General features: G+C 50.9%; 1 protein-coding gene across 1 annotated transcript in view; it reads left to right on the top strand.

Annotated features, from left to right (window-relative positions):
* The first annotated feature begins 685 nt into the window (after window positions 1-685).
* FBH1 (F-box DNA helicase 1) overlaps window positions 686-15,659 on the top strand; it is a 31,404-nt gene continuing 16,430 nt past the window's right edge. The window contains exons 1-8 of the mRNA XM_086462519.1: window positions 686-725; window positions 1,212-1,379; window positions 4,525-5,096; window positions 6,415-6,545; window positions 8,776-8,911; window positions 9,161-9,351; window positions 11,021-11,134; window positions 12,749-12,843. Of these exons, the coding sequence (XP_086318645.1) occupies window positions 686-725; window positions 1,212-1,379; window positions 4,525-5,096; window positions 6,415-6,545; window positions 8,776-8,911; window positions 9,161-9,351; window positions 11,021-11,134; window positions 12,749-12,843 (1,447 nt within the window). The remainder of the gene's footprint in view (window positions 726-1,211; window positions 1,380-4,524; window positions 5,097-6,414; window positions 6,546-8,775; window positions 8,912-9,160; window positions 9,352-11,020; window positions 11,135-12,748; window positions 12,844-15,659) is intronic.

The following is a 15,659-nucleotide window of genomic DNA, read 5'->3' on the forward strand; positions in this document are numbered from 1 at the left end:
CTGTTTAATCCAGAAAACTTTTCAATTTCAAGTGAGAAATACCATTTTTAAGTAGTATCACAGAGCCATTGAAGTTGGAAAAGACCTTTAAGATCATTGAGTCCAACCATAAAGCTAACACCGCCGAGTCCACCGCTGAACCAAGTCCCTGAATGCCACGGGACTGTCTTGCGTTGGTTTTTTTCCCTTCTGCTTGCCTCGTTTGCCGTGTTTTGAGGAATGTTAGAAAAGAGCCTCCCTGGGGAGCTCAGAAGGTGCTTTTAAGACCGCTCCGTTGAGCTGACGTGGGTGAAAAGAAGGAAGTGCCATAACAAGACAAACTGACCCTTGGATCCTGCTCGTTCAGATCAGCTTATTACTTTCTTGGCTGCCATAAACATGCTGGAGGAGTTTACCCACCACAGCAACGTGTAGTAATAAAGTGAAAGTGAAACGTCACGAGTGGTGTTTGCTGGAAATTCTGCTGGAAGGAAACCCCGGGCTCTGATTTTGGGTTTCTCGTGAGCATTTTCGGCAGAAGCAAGTTTTCTGCCGGCGTCCCGCGTGCAGAAGAGAGGAGCTCGTGTAGCTTTCAAGTAAGGTGGTTTTTTTTTTTCTGAATAACTCCTCAGATCGTTTTGTGCTGCTTCTGCACCATCCTTCTCGCGGGGAAGGGCTGTGCTGCGTGTGGGTTTTCTCCTCCCCGATGGAGGATCCCAGCGTCGACCTGTTTGCGAAAGGCTCGAGTTTGTGCGTTTGAATGTTGGTTCTGACCTTCCCCGGGGAAATCACTGTCGTCTCTCTCGCAGGGGGTTGTGCAGTTCAGCCCCCCGAAGGCTTCCTTGGCCTCCTCCTGATGATACTTTGCCTTTACACAAATGCTTCCATCTGCTTCCTCCATGCTCCGGTATCGTAGAGAAAGCCACAAAACTTGCAAGGCTTTTGGTTTTGTGGTGTCCTCTTTTGTTCTGAAACCTGCAATGCAGGAGTGGGGACCTGGGGTGAAGTCACTGTTGCGTGTGTCACCCTGACGTTGCCCTCCTTAGCACCTCCCCAGAGTGTTCTCCAAGCTTCTGCTGTGGTTTATTTGGAGAAACTCCTGGCTGAAACACTGGGACTGTCCTATGAAATTTCTGAGAAGAAAGAAATTCTGTTAAAGGCATGGGCTGTATGTTGTTGTTGGCTAACAGCTTGGTTTTGGCATCTTTTTTTGGTTTTGCATGTTGGCAAAGCAGTGAAGGGGTTCAGAAAAACGCACCTCACGGCCGAGGACTGCGAAGCTCTGGCACGGAGCGCAGAGGGGTCATCCTCCCTGACGCAGCCGTTGAGTCAAAGACGGAGCAGAGGGGATGTACACAGGGGCCTCCGCCCCACCCAGCGGACACGGGGACGTCGAGGAGGTACAGTGAGTGTGAATGCTTTGAAAGCTGAGGGATTTGGGGGAGAAAAAGGCTGATAAGGGGTGGGTATGTGGTGGGTTGACCCTGGCCAAAATGCCCGGTGTCCACCCAAGCCGCTCTATCACTCGCCTCCTCAACTGGACAGAGAAGAGGAAAAAAAAATACCAACAGGCTTGTGGGGTTGAGATCAGGACAGGGAGGTCACTCAGCATTTACCGTCACGGGCAAAACAGACTCGACTTCAGGAAAATGTGATTTATTACCAATTAACTCGGAGAGGAGTAATGAGAAATAAACCCAAATCTTAAAACACCTTCCCCCCACCCCTCCCTCCTTTCCCGGGCTTAACTTTGATCCCGATTTCTCTCTCTCCTCCCCCACAAGCGGTGCATGGGGGGAACAGGGAATGGGGGTTGGGGTCAGTTCATCACTCTGCTGTTCCTGCCGCTCCTTCCTCCTCAGGGGGAGGGCTCCTCACACGCTTCCCCTGCTCCAGTGTGGGGTCCCCCTCACGGGAGAAAGTCCTCCATGACTTCTCCAGCGTGAGTCTTCCCACGGGTTCAGTTCTCCATGAACTGCTCCAGCGTGGGTCTCCTCCATGGGGTGCCGTCCTTCAGGAACCGACGGCTCCAGCGTGAGCCCCCTCACGGGGTCACCAGCAGCCAACCTGCTCCAGCGGGGGCTGCTCTCTCCCCACAGGTCCTGCCGGGAGCCTGCTCCGGTGCAGGCTTCCCACAGGATTACAGCTTCCTTCAGGGATCCACCTACTCCGGCGTGGGGTCCTCCCCGGGGTGTAGGCAGTCCTCTGCTCCACCGCCCATGGGCTGCAGGGGGACAGCCTGCCTCACCGGGGTCTTCACCACAGGCTGCAGGGCAATTGCTGCTCCGGCGCCTGGAGCATCTCCTGCCCCTCCTTCTGCCCTGCCCTGGGTGTCTGCAGGATGTTTCTCTCCCATATTCTCACTCCTCTCACTCGCTGCAATTCCTGCTGAGCAATAACTTTTTCCCTCTCTTAAATACGTTATCCCAGAGGCGAAAAACGCTGTCGCTGATGGGCTTGGCCTTGGCCAGCGGCGGGTCCGTCTTAAAGCCGGCTGGCGTTGGCTGTAGCTGACACAGGGAAACTTCTAGCAGCTTCGTACAGAAGCCGCCCCTGTAACCCCCCCGCTACCCAAACCTTGCCACGCAGACCCGTTAGAGTATTGTGTAATCCATCGTCGAGCTTGTGCTGACAGGAGAGTCGTGCTGGGCGAGGTGAGTGCAAATAGAAGAAATCGGTCGGTTTTGAGTGGCAACACTGGGCTTAATCTTTGCCTCCACGAAGCCAAGTGGCAAGAAGAAGTGATGCCTCGACTGCTTCCTTCTGTGGGGGAGAGAGTTTGCCTTCACATGTGTGTTTAGTCTCTCCTCTACCCCAAAAATGCCTCCGTGTCTCTGTTGTTGAGCTGTCGGAGCCTACCTGGGGAGAACAGCAGCTCTCCCTGAGGAAGGCTGCAGCCTCTGCGGTTAGGCGCTGTTAATGATGTGACTCCTGCTTCTAGATGCTCTGTAGGATAATTATTAAATAATAATGAGCTGTCTTGTTCTATAGGACCACAAAAGTGGCGTTGAGCACTTAACAGGTATTAATGATCTTTGACTTTCCCAGGAGTGGGAAGCATTGTGATCCGCAACTCGTAGACGTGGGTCTCAAAAGTGCTGAAGCCTTAGAGGGCTTTTGAGGATTGGTAAGACTTGGAGTGGTTCTGCACAGGGCTCGAAGTGAAGGTGAAACAGCTGCTCGTGGGGCAGGGTGAAAGGCCCAGCCTCAAAACTTGTGCAACGACGAGGCGCTGCACACACGTGTAGGCGAGGAGACGGGTAGAAAGCAAAGAAAAAACCGTCGTGAGTTATTCCTGAGCTCCTGAGTGCAAGGCTAGACTTAGGAGCATTTCGATGTTTCCCTGGCTGGCTTGGGAATCCCTCTGTACCTCGGTGTGAGCGGACACACTTCACAGAGAATGTCTGCTGGTGAGCCAGGACAAGAGTCCTACACTCTGTGCTCGTAGACGTGCTTTTCTTTTCCATTTTCACGTATCGGCAGTCTCTTTGGCTGGCTCACTTTTAAAAATCCAGGAATTGTAGATGCTCTGGGGTTTAGGGTGTTGGACTTGAGCATTGGCAGGGAAGCTGTTCTTTTTAAGCAGCAAGCGTTGTGCAAATCAGAGCTCTTTAAGCCATGCTGTCATGAGCATCCAGAAATAAACGGCATTAAAATCAGCAGTAGCCGCTTGTGAGTTTTGTTCTTCTCAAGTTGCCTCTTAGCGAAGCATCAGGATAGGTTACAGACCAGGAGCTGGTCAGAACGAATGCTGCCAGTGCTGGTATGTTTAGCCTGTGTGCTACATGGGCTGCGTGGCTGTCAGAGAAAGGAGAGGCTGCTGAGAGCAGTCCCTTGCCAAGTTTCGATTTCCTTTATGGTCTCTCGTGCTTTTTGACATTGCAGCCAAGAAGTATTTGGCAAGAAATGGCTGTTTATCCTCTTAAAGGCATCGGTCTGTTCTATTGTGGTAGGAGCAGCCTGCTAGAGGCTTGGTGCTGTGACCTTCTGACGGTGCAGAGCAGTAGTTAAACCCTGAAGCTTTTGTAAAACCTTCGTGTGCTTCTCGTTCGCTGGGTCAAGAACAATAAACAACCAGTGGGAGCCCAACCTCGGTCTGGAGCACACCATGCCTCAAGTCTCACATTTGGTTTCCTTCGTATTTCGCTTGCTTTGGCTAGTGGAAATATCTGAAATTTACCGTGCGGCCATGTTTCTGTTTGATATGCATCCACTGTGTTATGTTGGCTAAGGATTGTTGGTCTGAGGGGTTGTTATGCAGACCACGTCTTTGTCTAGAAGCTAGTGGAGGTGTCAGACATACTTTGAGAGCTCCCTGATTATGTGGACAGTGCAAAGAGGTGAATGTTGTTCTGTTGACTTCCGTAGGTTGCCAGAGAAGCAACGTGAAGCATTCACCTGTAGCAAACCCCCATATCTGTGAAGAACCCCGTGGAAATAACTACCACCTTACACAGCCTCTGGCCTCCTTGGTAGCTCGGTTAGGAGCAGCGTGCTTTGGGCTTGTTCCTGTTGACTTCACCCCTGCTCTTCCTCTTTCGGCAGGCCAAGGTCAGCAGAAGAACATCACCGATTACTTCAGGATCTCTCAGACGCAACAAGTAGGTGCCGGTGGGACGAAGAACAATGGAATCAAAGAAGAGCTGCTGGATCCCATTTTTGTTGACTCTGAGGATTCCTTCAGCAGTGTCTCCGCTGTGATGGAGATCAGCAGTGATTCCTGCTCCTTTCTGGAGGATGAGGACCTTGTACCGGCTCCCAGGGAAAGCTCCAGAAAACGGCCTCTGTCCACTGCAGCTGCAGGCATTCACAAGCCAGAGTACAATTTGTGGGGTGAGCCTGAGAAGAAGCTAGCGGTGGTTCCTCCAGAACACCGGCAGATCAAGCAGGAATGCAGCCGAATCAAGCAGGAACTTGATGATATGGAAATTGAACCGGTCCCTGATGCGCACTACGGACTCCTGGGGACTCGGAACTGGGAAATGCCTCAGGGAAGTATTGACAAGCTGCCTGTTGAAATCCTTCGGAACATCTTTGCTTTCCTACCAGTGACTGATCTGTATCAGAACCTGAGCCTGGTGTGTCGCTGCTGGAGGGAAATAGTCAGTGATCCGCTGGTAAGGGCTGCTGTGATACTGGTTTGAGCCTGTCCCTTCTCCTGTTGCTCTGTTCTGTCTTACTCTTGTGGAACATGGAACATCCATGCTGTGGCTGTCTCTCTTTGCTCTTTTGAGTGCCTTTGTTGTTCCCTGATGCCCACATCCTTTCTTAGGAGGTCTTTTTGTCCTTTTCCGGTCTTCTGGACCACAGTGGCATCTTTAAATGCCAACCTGGATCGGAAGATCAATACTGGGATGACTTCCCTTGATGCGTTCTTCCCATACATGGAAAGAGAGCATCCCGTAAGACTCCACAAAATCCCCCTTCACTGTTTTTATTTCCAGCCTTTTTTTTCTGACAGAATCGTGCAGGAAATTCTGGCTGCCAGCCTGGGCAGTGTCCTCTCGTGGCCGGTGTACGTCACTGTCCCCCCAGTCTGTGTGTGACATGTCTCTTGTAGTCAAACAGGTTTAGAGGAAAGGCCTTTAACTCTGGTTTTGTGGAGCTTGGTTCACCTGCAGTCAGGGCCCTTACAGTACAAAGTCATGGACCCACTGGCAGTTTTGGCCGCAGCGAGGATCTCTCCATTTCAGTTCAAGGTGGCTCGGAGGCAGCTGGCACCACTCGACTTGCTCACACTGGAAATCCTCAGAGGCTGCCTCGGAGTGGTGTGGGACTGATCAGAGCCCAAATTTTTGTGGGGGTCCCAGTTCTTGTTCATGCCATTCCAATAAATTTAAATGGGTGAGGCTGGACAGAGCGCAGGAGGTGTCCTGCACTCTGCGTTATCGACACGGCGTGCGTGCTTTGAGCCTGAAGAGCTAGAGAGCTGCGTAAAAAAAATGCATGCACTGAATGCTCAGTGTGCTCAAGTCCTCTCCCAAATCCGCTCTTCACTCCGTAACACAGCCTTTACACACTCTTCTTTACCGAAGAAGACCAAACAGCAGGCTGTGGGAGGGTAGAGCTTTGTGGACACAGGGATTTTAAGCACTCCAGACCCCACTCAGCGCAGATCTGTGCAGCAGTGCTGAAAATATCCCTGTTTCTTTAACGTTTGGTGTTTGAAACTGAACCAGCATTACCCTGTTCCCATCATTCTAGAAAAAACAGCCTTTTATAGACACGTTTGCAGGCTAGGAGGAACAAGTCTTTCTTTCCTCTGTTTCCTCTTTCCTTCCCCGTCTCCTGCTAGGTACATATTTCCATCAAGCTACAGGGACTTTTTGAACTCCAGGTCTTCTTTGGAAGCCACGTTGATTAGCTTATTGCCAGAAGAAACCTATTTTCCCGTGCTGTGGGGTGAAAGATGGTGGTGTGTGCTTCACATTCTAGTTCATTCCTTGGAAAAAGCTGTACCATCGGTACCTAATGAGGGAGGACACGGCCCTGCGCAGAGTTGAGCAGGTCTTGCAGGATTTCGCCATAACAAAGGAGCAGGAAGGATGTGTGTTGGGGATGATCAGGTGAGTCCACTTCAGCGCTCAACTTTGTACCTGTATGTCCTCAGACCTCCCATGCTTTCGGTCTTCTTCCATTTTATCCTGTGAATTGCCAGGAGAGAAATGGGTTTTTCTTCTAAACAGGTGGGAGACGTACAGGGAGATGAGGAAGGAGAAATTGTTGTAACAGTAGAAATCAGTAGCAGGGTTCTAGAAATAGGTAAAAACTTTCCCTTTCCTCTTCCTTGTCCTGTTTGGAGCACATGATCACAGAATCATTTTGGGTGGAACAGACCTTTAAGATCATCAGGTCCAGCTGTTAACCCAACACTGCCAAGTCCACCACTAAACCGTGTCCCTCAGCGCCACGGCTGCACGTCTTTTAAGTCCCTCCAGGGATGGTGACTCCAGCACATCTCCCTGGGCAGCCTGTGCCAGTGCCTGACAGCCCTTTTGGTGAAGAAATTTTTCCTCATGCCCAATCTAAACCTCCCCTGGTGCAACTTGAGGCCATCACCTCTCGTCCTATCGCTTGTTACTTGGCAGAAGAGACCAACCCCCACCTCACCACAACCTCCTCTCAGGCAGTTGCAGAGAGCAATGAGGTCTCCCCTCAGCCTCCTCTTCTCCAGGCTGAACACCCCCAGGTCCCTCAGCCGCTCCTCACAGACCTGTTCTCCAGACCCCTCACCAGCTCCGTTGCCCTTCTCTGGACACGCTCCAGCACCTCCATGTCCTTCTTGCAGGGAGGGGCCCAAAACTGCACCCACCATTCGAGGTGATGTACAAGTGGAGGGTGAAATCTGGATGGAAAGCGGATCTCATTGCTGTCTTCCCCTGCCTGATGAGGGTGATGCCAGGCTCTTCTTGGAAGTGCACAGTGAGAGGCCGAGAGGCAACGGGGACAAGTTCTAGCACAGGAAATCCAGTTAGATATTAGGGGAGTGGTCAAACACTGGCCCAGAGAGGTGGGGAATCTCCATCCTTGGAGATGCTCAGACCTCACCTGGACAAACAACCAAACCTTGAAATCATCCCTGCTTTGAGCGGTTGGCTTCCAAAGTCCCTTCTGCAGTTTCTGTGATTTTGATAGCAAGTGAGAAGTGATGGATAAGTGAGGGAGGGGCTGCAAAACTTGGGGCAGGGATAACCTTGTACTAATGTCTGAGGAGGTGAAGATGGTGATCACGGACTGGGAGGAGGGGGCAGAAGAACAGTCTTGGCGGTGGCCTTTGGACTTGGATGGTGTTGCCTCTTGGACGGCAGGGAGATGGTTGTTGCGCTAAAGGAGGGGAGAGGTGAGGAGAGCCTGAGCAGCTGCTGGATTTGGAGGCTCAAAGAAAGGTTTTGGAGATGGACCTGTATGTCAGAACACAGCCAGGTGGGGTACAGCAGTCGAGAAAGCTGCCAGGAGCTCCAAGACAAGCATTAGATGACAAAATCAAAAAAAGGCTGGGCTGTCCTGCTGCTTGCTGTCTTCTGGCACCTGACAACAAGCTCGGGAGATGTTGTATGGTTCCTTCCTGCAGGAGGACAGTGCTGGAGAGCGTGAGACTCAATTTAAGGATCCCTTTATGCTTCAGGATCCGTCATGTCAGCGCTGCTTTTCCGTCTCCTCAGCAGCCAGGGTCTCAGAGAGGCTCGGCATCTCCTGGGTTTGGCTAAATTACAAGTATCTCGTGGAAGGCGTGAGATTTGAGCACTTCTTCCTGGTCCCTCCCATCTCCAATGTATTTTCTTCTTTTCCTTTTCTGAAAGGCTGCTTTCCTGAACCCTCACTGACTTTATCAGTCACAGCTCAGCACCAAGCCCAAGCCCATGATGGGTCCCTGATAAAAGCAAGTGCTCTGTTCAGATCTCGGTGTAGAGGGCAGTTTTGTGTGGCAGTTAGATGGTGGAAACAGAGGAGTCAAACTGGGTTAAGAGCAGGGTGAATCCATCTTCTAGAAGGAGACTTTGAGACAGCTGGAAGGAACTTGCAGAGTGAGGGCTTGATGCAGTATTTAAGCACATGTCTGTGTCAGAGAACTGGGAATTATCTGTCTCGGCACAAGAACAGGTTGGAAATCCACGTTCAGCACGTTGCAGCCTCACCAGTGAGTGCATCTGGTCAAGTCTGTGGGGTGCACAGCAAGGCATGGTTAAACTTGCTGCAGCCTGACTGATGGGACTTTGGAGAAGGCGTTACTTACTTGGAGGTTAAACCCACTCGATAAAGCTTCTGTGCAAACGCTGCTGTTCCCATTCCGTGCAGGTATGTGTCTACCATACCCACTGGATGGAAGGTCGATCCCAGTGGGGTTCTCCAGTGTTTGAAGGGTCATCCCCTCTTCTCAAAGGCTGAAGTCTGCGTCGACAACAAACTGCCGCATTTACAGAGCAGGACAGGGGTAGGTTTACTGGTTATCAACTGGTTTATTTAACAGGTTTAACAACTGCTGGTGCTTTGAGGTCGTATCTGCCCTCCTGCGTCTAAATATTTTCCCTTTGGGGTGTTATTTGGTACTGTTCAGGGTGACTGAAGAGGATTTAACTATTCCTCAAGTGAATAAGTGTTTTTTCAGTGCTGAAGCAGGCTTTCCCTGCTCCTAAAGGCTCAAAGCTTTTCCCTCACTCTTTCTTATCGTGGCCTGTACCAGCCTGAGAAGACGTGGGCCATAATCGCCGTCATGGTGCTTTTCTCCGGTGGCGTCGGTGACATCCGACAGCTGATGGCTTGTCTGCGGAGACCCTGCTCTGCCCTCTCCGTCGTGGATGTGACCGAGACGCTTTACTGCATAGCGACGCTGCTGTTCGCGATGAGAGACAGGAACATCGCCATCACTAACCGGTGAGGAGGGGGGAGACGCTGCCTGCCTGCCTGCCTCTTCCTCCCCGCGGCGGTGGGCAATATAGCCGGTGAATATACGCTCGTGAGCGACTCTGTTCCTGGTGGTTAGGGCTCTCCGGTTCCTCAGGGTGTGCAGTTTGTCAGGAACAGGGTGCACATCCCTGGCTTTTTGGAGGAACCTTCAGGAGCGTTGCCTTTAGAGTCGCTTTAATTCCTAGACTGTTTCGTCGTCCGCTTGTTTTTCAGGAGATCAGGAAAAGGATTTTTTTTTTTTTTTCAGAAACAAAAGCAGGTTTTTAAAGCAAGTCTAGAAACTTTCTGATCAGAAATAGATATACATCAGCTGCAACAATTTCATGTGGTTATTACCTTCCTGAGACTGGTGACTTGCTTCACTCCTCTTAAATGATACTCCAAGTCCTGTGGGCTCCCGCTGCGTGCGCGGAGCGATCCGTCCTGGGCCTGTTGTTCATAGAGATGCCTGGTAATGCAGTAAGAGCCCACAGGTTGCTCCAAAATTGCAGTGGGGATAAGATAAGGATTAAAGACATGTGTAAATTCTTCTTGTGAGAAGACTGGAAAGGAACTGCAGTGGGAAATGAATCTGTAGCCAGAAAGAAGATGGTTCTGAAAGTTGCCGTCTGTGAGGCATAGTCTGGCACAGGAGGAGGGTTCGTCCCCTCCTTACTCAGCCGTGGTGCTCAGGCTGCCAACCAGGGAAATCAGGATGCTTGTTTGGCCTGTTAGTGATCCATAATTGCTGGCTAAGGTCATTAACTTGAGTAAACGCCTGCTGAAGATGTGGCAGACAGAGGGTGTCGCTTGCCAGCCGTGAGAGCTCGTGGTCAAAGTCCCCCACGTCCCATCTCTGTCTCCTTAAACAATTGAGACTAGAAGAAATAGGAATGATGACCGTCCCTTCTGCTATTATGCCTTGAGACCCCACGGGGTTTGTAATTTAGGGCGTAAGGAGGAAACACATCCTCGAGGAACTGTCTGATAGCTGTTTGCAGCTCCTACAACTAGTGGGTCCGAGCAGGTCGCACCATGTGAGACACAAAGTCTGTCCTGGAGTGTGGCCTGGGGTGGCGGCTGTTAGGCCGCAGGAACGAAGCTGCACTAAAAGGGGTAAAACCACAGTGGTGTCAACCCCGAGGTACGATGGAGGAGCATCGCTAAAGCCACAGAGTCACTGTGCTCCTCTCTCTGCAGTGGCAAAGCACCGTGAAGTATTGTCAGAGCTAACACACTTGGGTAAAATCACCATGAGACAGTTGATAAAAGTGGTTCACTTTAGAGGCCTCAACTAGCCCCAGATTCTCTCTCGGCCTCGCTGAGATTCTGTTGCTAATAGTGGTTCAGGAGAGCAAAAGGGTCCTGTGGACTCTGATCCCAGGTCATGTTTGCATGGCAGACTCTGAAACACAAGCCTGGCGGGAGTGAGGGAGAGGTCACAAACAGAGCTGTCCCCCGTGGTGCCTTTGCAGTCGCTTTTCACTGCGCTTTAAAATATTAATACTGTCACCTGCAGCTCCCTGAGTGCTTGGGACTTTGGGCATCGTTCTGTTGGAAGTATTCAAGATATTGGTGATCTTTTAGGTGGCTGCAGGCGTTTAATTTGTTATTGATGATTTCTCAATGATAGTTTCTCTTTTGTCCTTTCTATCAGGATCCATTACAATGTTTTCTACTGCTTGTATCTGATGGAAAATGCTTCTCCAACTATACAGACAGTGGAAGAGGGAACACTGGCTTCACGCTGCAGACAAGACTTGTGGTCCAGGTAATGCTGTTGTAGGTGATCCAAGCAATGCACCCAAGGGCCCTGGTGGAGTGCTGAACCTTGAAGGGGGACCAAACATTTCGTGGCAGGGGCTGGTTGACAAGACCATGAGATTCGTAAGGATTAGTAAAAAACCTTATTCTGCTCCTTGCCATCTTCCTGAATCCTCAGAGGAAAACCAGAATCAGGCCTGAAATCTATAAAAGATGAATTACCAAGCACTGACTGAATTGAAAAGTCACCGATGGGTCTGTCTCTGTATCGGTGGAACGCAGCTCTGCGCGCTCCAGTGTGACAGCCACTGGCCTTTCACAGAGCCCGAATCACCCCAAAATACCCTTCCAAATCACCACTCTGCCTGTGGATAAGGAGCTCTGGAAGGAGGGGAGAGTGCCTGCTTTAGTTTTAACAGTGTGTTCCTCTAGAAACGCAAGCTGCCGTCAGCCAAAACGGGGGTTGGCTCGCTGGTGGCGTTACCGCGGTGCGAGTAACGTGGCCGTTCGTTTATGAGCTGTGCACAGGAGGAAACGAGATAGCGGCTGCAGAACGTTGATTTGGCTCCTGTTTTCTGCGTCCTGTTGGATAACTGTTATATACTAACTGTTACTTTTATAGAGCTGTTATAAATTAGCACTGGGTGGTAGCTTGTTGCCTAGAAAGGAAGGACAGTAAGAAGTGAAACGCTTTCCTGGCCTGTGGAGATCAAGGCTTGGTTCCCCTTCATTTAGTTTCCTTGTTGCCACCTACAGAAGGGGAATGGTAGCGCTGTCATCCGTCACAGGGGTCTAGCAAAGATAAATCCAATAAAATCACCACCGATCCAAGGTGCGACAGTGAGAGAGGTCGTAACAAAAAAAAAAAATAAACCAAAGATAGACAAATGTTGGGTCTCGGTGCTTCTTGTTTTCCCACCCTTTCATGCTACCCCTCCGTCTCAAGTCTTTTTCTGAGCCTGTTTTGCTCATTCAGTAAAAGGTGCGTCCTGGGGGCGGCTGTCTAACTGCCAGCTGTGCAATGTCAAGGATACCTAAACAAGGCTTTGCACCCTTACACACGGTATCAGGGAAGATCCTGCGCGAAGAAGAGACGGTTCACCCCGTTGACCGATTCCGGGTTTCACACCTTTATGAATAAAACAATCGCACTCCAGCCAGAAGCGCTGGATGCTTTTCCTAATGTTAATCAAAGCTCTCAGCTCCCCTGAGAGGCAGGGATAATTGATCTGTCCTACATGCTGAGAAATCCGAGACCAACTTAAGGTGCTCTCAAAAGCAACAAACCACCCCAAACCCGAATTGCCGTTTGTTTTCGATGAGCCAAAGGAGCTGGGGTGCCAAATTAGTTCTTAAAGCACAGCATAGGGCCCTTGAGAAGACCTTCTCCTGTGTAACCTTCCCCAAGGTTTCCTTTTTATTTTTGCTATCTCCAGTCTTTTCTTATTCTCTGCTTTTCTCATTTGCACAATAACCACGTTGCTCTAGTGCCACCTTTCTGCTTGTGGGATGGGATCGATCATTCATTGGTTTCCTTCTGCTGTTAGTTGATTTGTTTGTTTTACGTGGGAGGATTTATTTTCTTAATTCCTTTTGCCCTGTTTTTTTTTTCTGGTTTCAGTAGCTGGCCTGAAGCGAAGCTGACCCATGAACAGCAAAGGATTTTGAATCACAAAATTGAGCGTGGTCAAAGAGTGAAAATTATGGCATTTGCAGGTAAGAGCCAAAAATTATGTTGTAAGAATGAATGCATAACGTCTAATTCTGTTGCTTCCCTCCCTGCTTCTGCTGTCTGAGGAACTGTGTGGATGCCAGGGGGATCATCAACCTTACTTTTAATCGATACAAAAAATCAGAGCAAACTTTTGCAGAGAAATAAGAGCGGGAAGCATGATGGTGGTTACTCCCATGCAAGCTGGGTAAATGTCATACTTGGACACGATACCGAAACGAAGCATTTGGGTGCTGTTGATGACTGCCCAGAGCAGCTTGTCAGGGAACCCAGGAGAGAAGAAGCAGCTCAGCCACGGGCTGAGCCTGTTGCACGTTGTTATTGTCCGCAGGTCACTAGACAGAGTCGCTCTTACTTGTTGAAATTTAGCATCCCTGTGGGAGCAACACGAGTCAAGAAATCTGCACTTGCACCCTGTTTTGAAAAGGGGAATGGCATGAAATCGAGGGAGCCTTTTCTTAAAAAGAAAAGCAAATCACCTCCCTCCGCCTGCAGAGAGTTTCCTTTCAAGACACCACACTGGAAGCTCGGAGCTAGCGCGCCCTTTTTGCCAGAACAGACCTGCAAAAGGACGTGTACAGCAAAGCACCACAGAACAGGAGCCACTGATCGTGGTTTCTTCTGTCTGTACAGAGTCACCGTGTCCAAACGGCTGAAAAGGGCACATTCATGAGCTCTCAGAGGTTACATGTAACTGCAGCAAGGCAGGGCAGAAAAAGAGCTTGAGGAACCGCTGGCAAAAAGCATAGTAGGCTCGTAATTCTTTATCAAACGTGTGGATGAGGATGCTTGCCAGAGCACCTGTTAGCTAACTGCAGTGTGAAGGATGCCTTAGAGTGAACGATGCAGTGGCAGAAGAGCTAAATGTCTGCATTTCATAGAATCACAGAATCATTTAGGTTGGAAAAGACCTTTAAGATCATCAGGTCCAACCGTTACCCTAACACTACCAAGCCCACCACTAAACCACGTCCCTCAGCACCACATCTACACGTCTTTTGAACACCTCCAGGGATGGTGACTCCACCATCTCTCTGGGCAGCCTGTTGCACTGCCTAAATGCTCTGTCAGTAAAGAAATTTTTCCTAGTATCCAACCTAAATCTCCCCTGGCGCAGCTTCAGGCCATTACCTCTTGTCCTGTCATTAGTTACTTGGGAGAAGAGACCAACACCGGCCTCACTACAGCTTCTTTTAGGTAGTTGTAGAGAGCAATAAGGTCTTCTCTCAGCCTCCTCTTCACAACCCCAGCTCCTCACAAGACCTGTTTTCCAGACCCCTCACCAGCTTCGTTGCCCTTCTCTGAACCCGCTCCAGCGCCTCAACATCTTTCCTTTACTGTGGCACCCAAAACTGGACACAGTACTGAAGGTGTGGTCTTTGTGTTCCTCGTAGAGGGTCTTGGAAAGGACCCAGCCTCAGGATGCTTCTCTGTAGGGGGTCCAGCAGGGCGGGCGGTCTCACATTCACGTGGGAAAGGTTGCAGATGAACCACGTGTTGGTACTGTTCGTTTCATGATCCGGACTGCATCCCCCAGGAGATGTAAAGGAACTTAAGGGTGAAGTGGTGGGACGAGTACCTGAGCGTGGCTTCTTGCTGAAAGCTGCCGTGGCAGTGGAGTTACAGGGAGGCGTGGGAGCAATCTCCCAGCGAGCCCAGTATCTGGACCAGGCGTGTTTGGTTTGCGTGGCAAGGTTTTGGGAGCAGGGTGGGGCTGCAGGGGTGGCTTCTGTGAGAAGCTGCTAGAAGCTTCCCCTGTGTCCGATAGAGCTGCTGGCCAAGGCTGAGGCAATCAGTGACGGTGGTAGTGCCCCTCTGATAACGTGTTTAAAGAAGGGGGAAAAAAACCCAACCTGGAGGTGGAACAGCAGTGGAGAGAGGAGTGAGAACATGTGAGAGAAACAACTCTGCAGACACCAAGGTCGATGAAGAAGGAGGGGGAGGAGGTGCTCCAGGTGCTGGAGCAGAGATTCCCCTGCAGCCTGTGGTGAAGAGTGTGGGCAGGCTGTCCCCCTGCAGCCCGTGGAGGGTAACGGTGGAGCAGATCTCTACCTGCAGCCCATGGAGGTTTAAAAGTGGAGCAGATCTCCACCTGCAGCCCATGGAGGTTTAAAAGTGGAGCAGATCTCCACCTGCAGCCCATGGAGGTTTAAAAGTGGAGCAGATCTCCACCTGCAGCCCATGGAGGACCCCCCGCTGGAGCAGGTGGATGTGCCTGAAGGAGGCTGTGACCCTGTGGGAAGCCCCTGCTGGAGCAGGCTCCTGGCAGGACCTGTGGCCCCGTGGAGAGAGGAGCCCAGGCTGGAGCAGGTTTGGTGGCAGGACTGGTGACCCCGCGGGAGGGACCCACGCTGGAGCAGTCTGTTCCTGGGGGCTGCACCCCGTGGGAGGGACCCACGCTGGAGCAGTTTGTGAAGAACTGCAGCCTCTGGGAAGGACTCGCGTTGGAGAAGTTCCTGGAGGATTTTCTCCCATGGGAGGGACCCCACGCTGGAGCAGGGGAAGAGTGTGAGGAGTCCCCCGCCCTGAGGAGGAAGGAGCAGCAGAGACAACATGTGATGAACTGGCCACAACCCCCGTTCCCCGTCCCCCTGTGCTGCTGGGGGGGAGGAGGTGGAGAAATCAGGAGTGAAGCTGAGCCTGGGAAGAAGGGAGGGGTGGGGGGAAGGTGTTTTGAGATTTGGTTTTGTGTCTCGTTACCCTACTCTGATGTCACTGGCAATAACTGGAATTAATTTCCCCCAGTTGAGTCTGTTTTGCCTGTGACGATAAATGCCGAGTGATCTCCCTGTCCTTCTCT

Source organism: Leptosomus discolor, chromosome 1 (assembly GCF_034619465.1).
Source record: "Leptosomus discolor isolate bLepDis1 chromosome 1, bLepDis1.hap2, whole genome shotgun sequence".
In the NCBI taxonomy this organism is placed as follows: domain Eukaryota; kingdom Metazoa; phylum Chordata; class Aves; order Leptosomiformes; family Leptosomidae; genus Leptosomus; species Leptosomus discolor.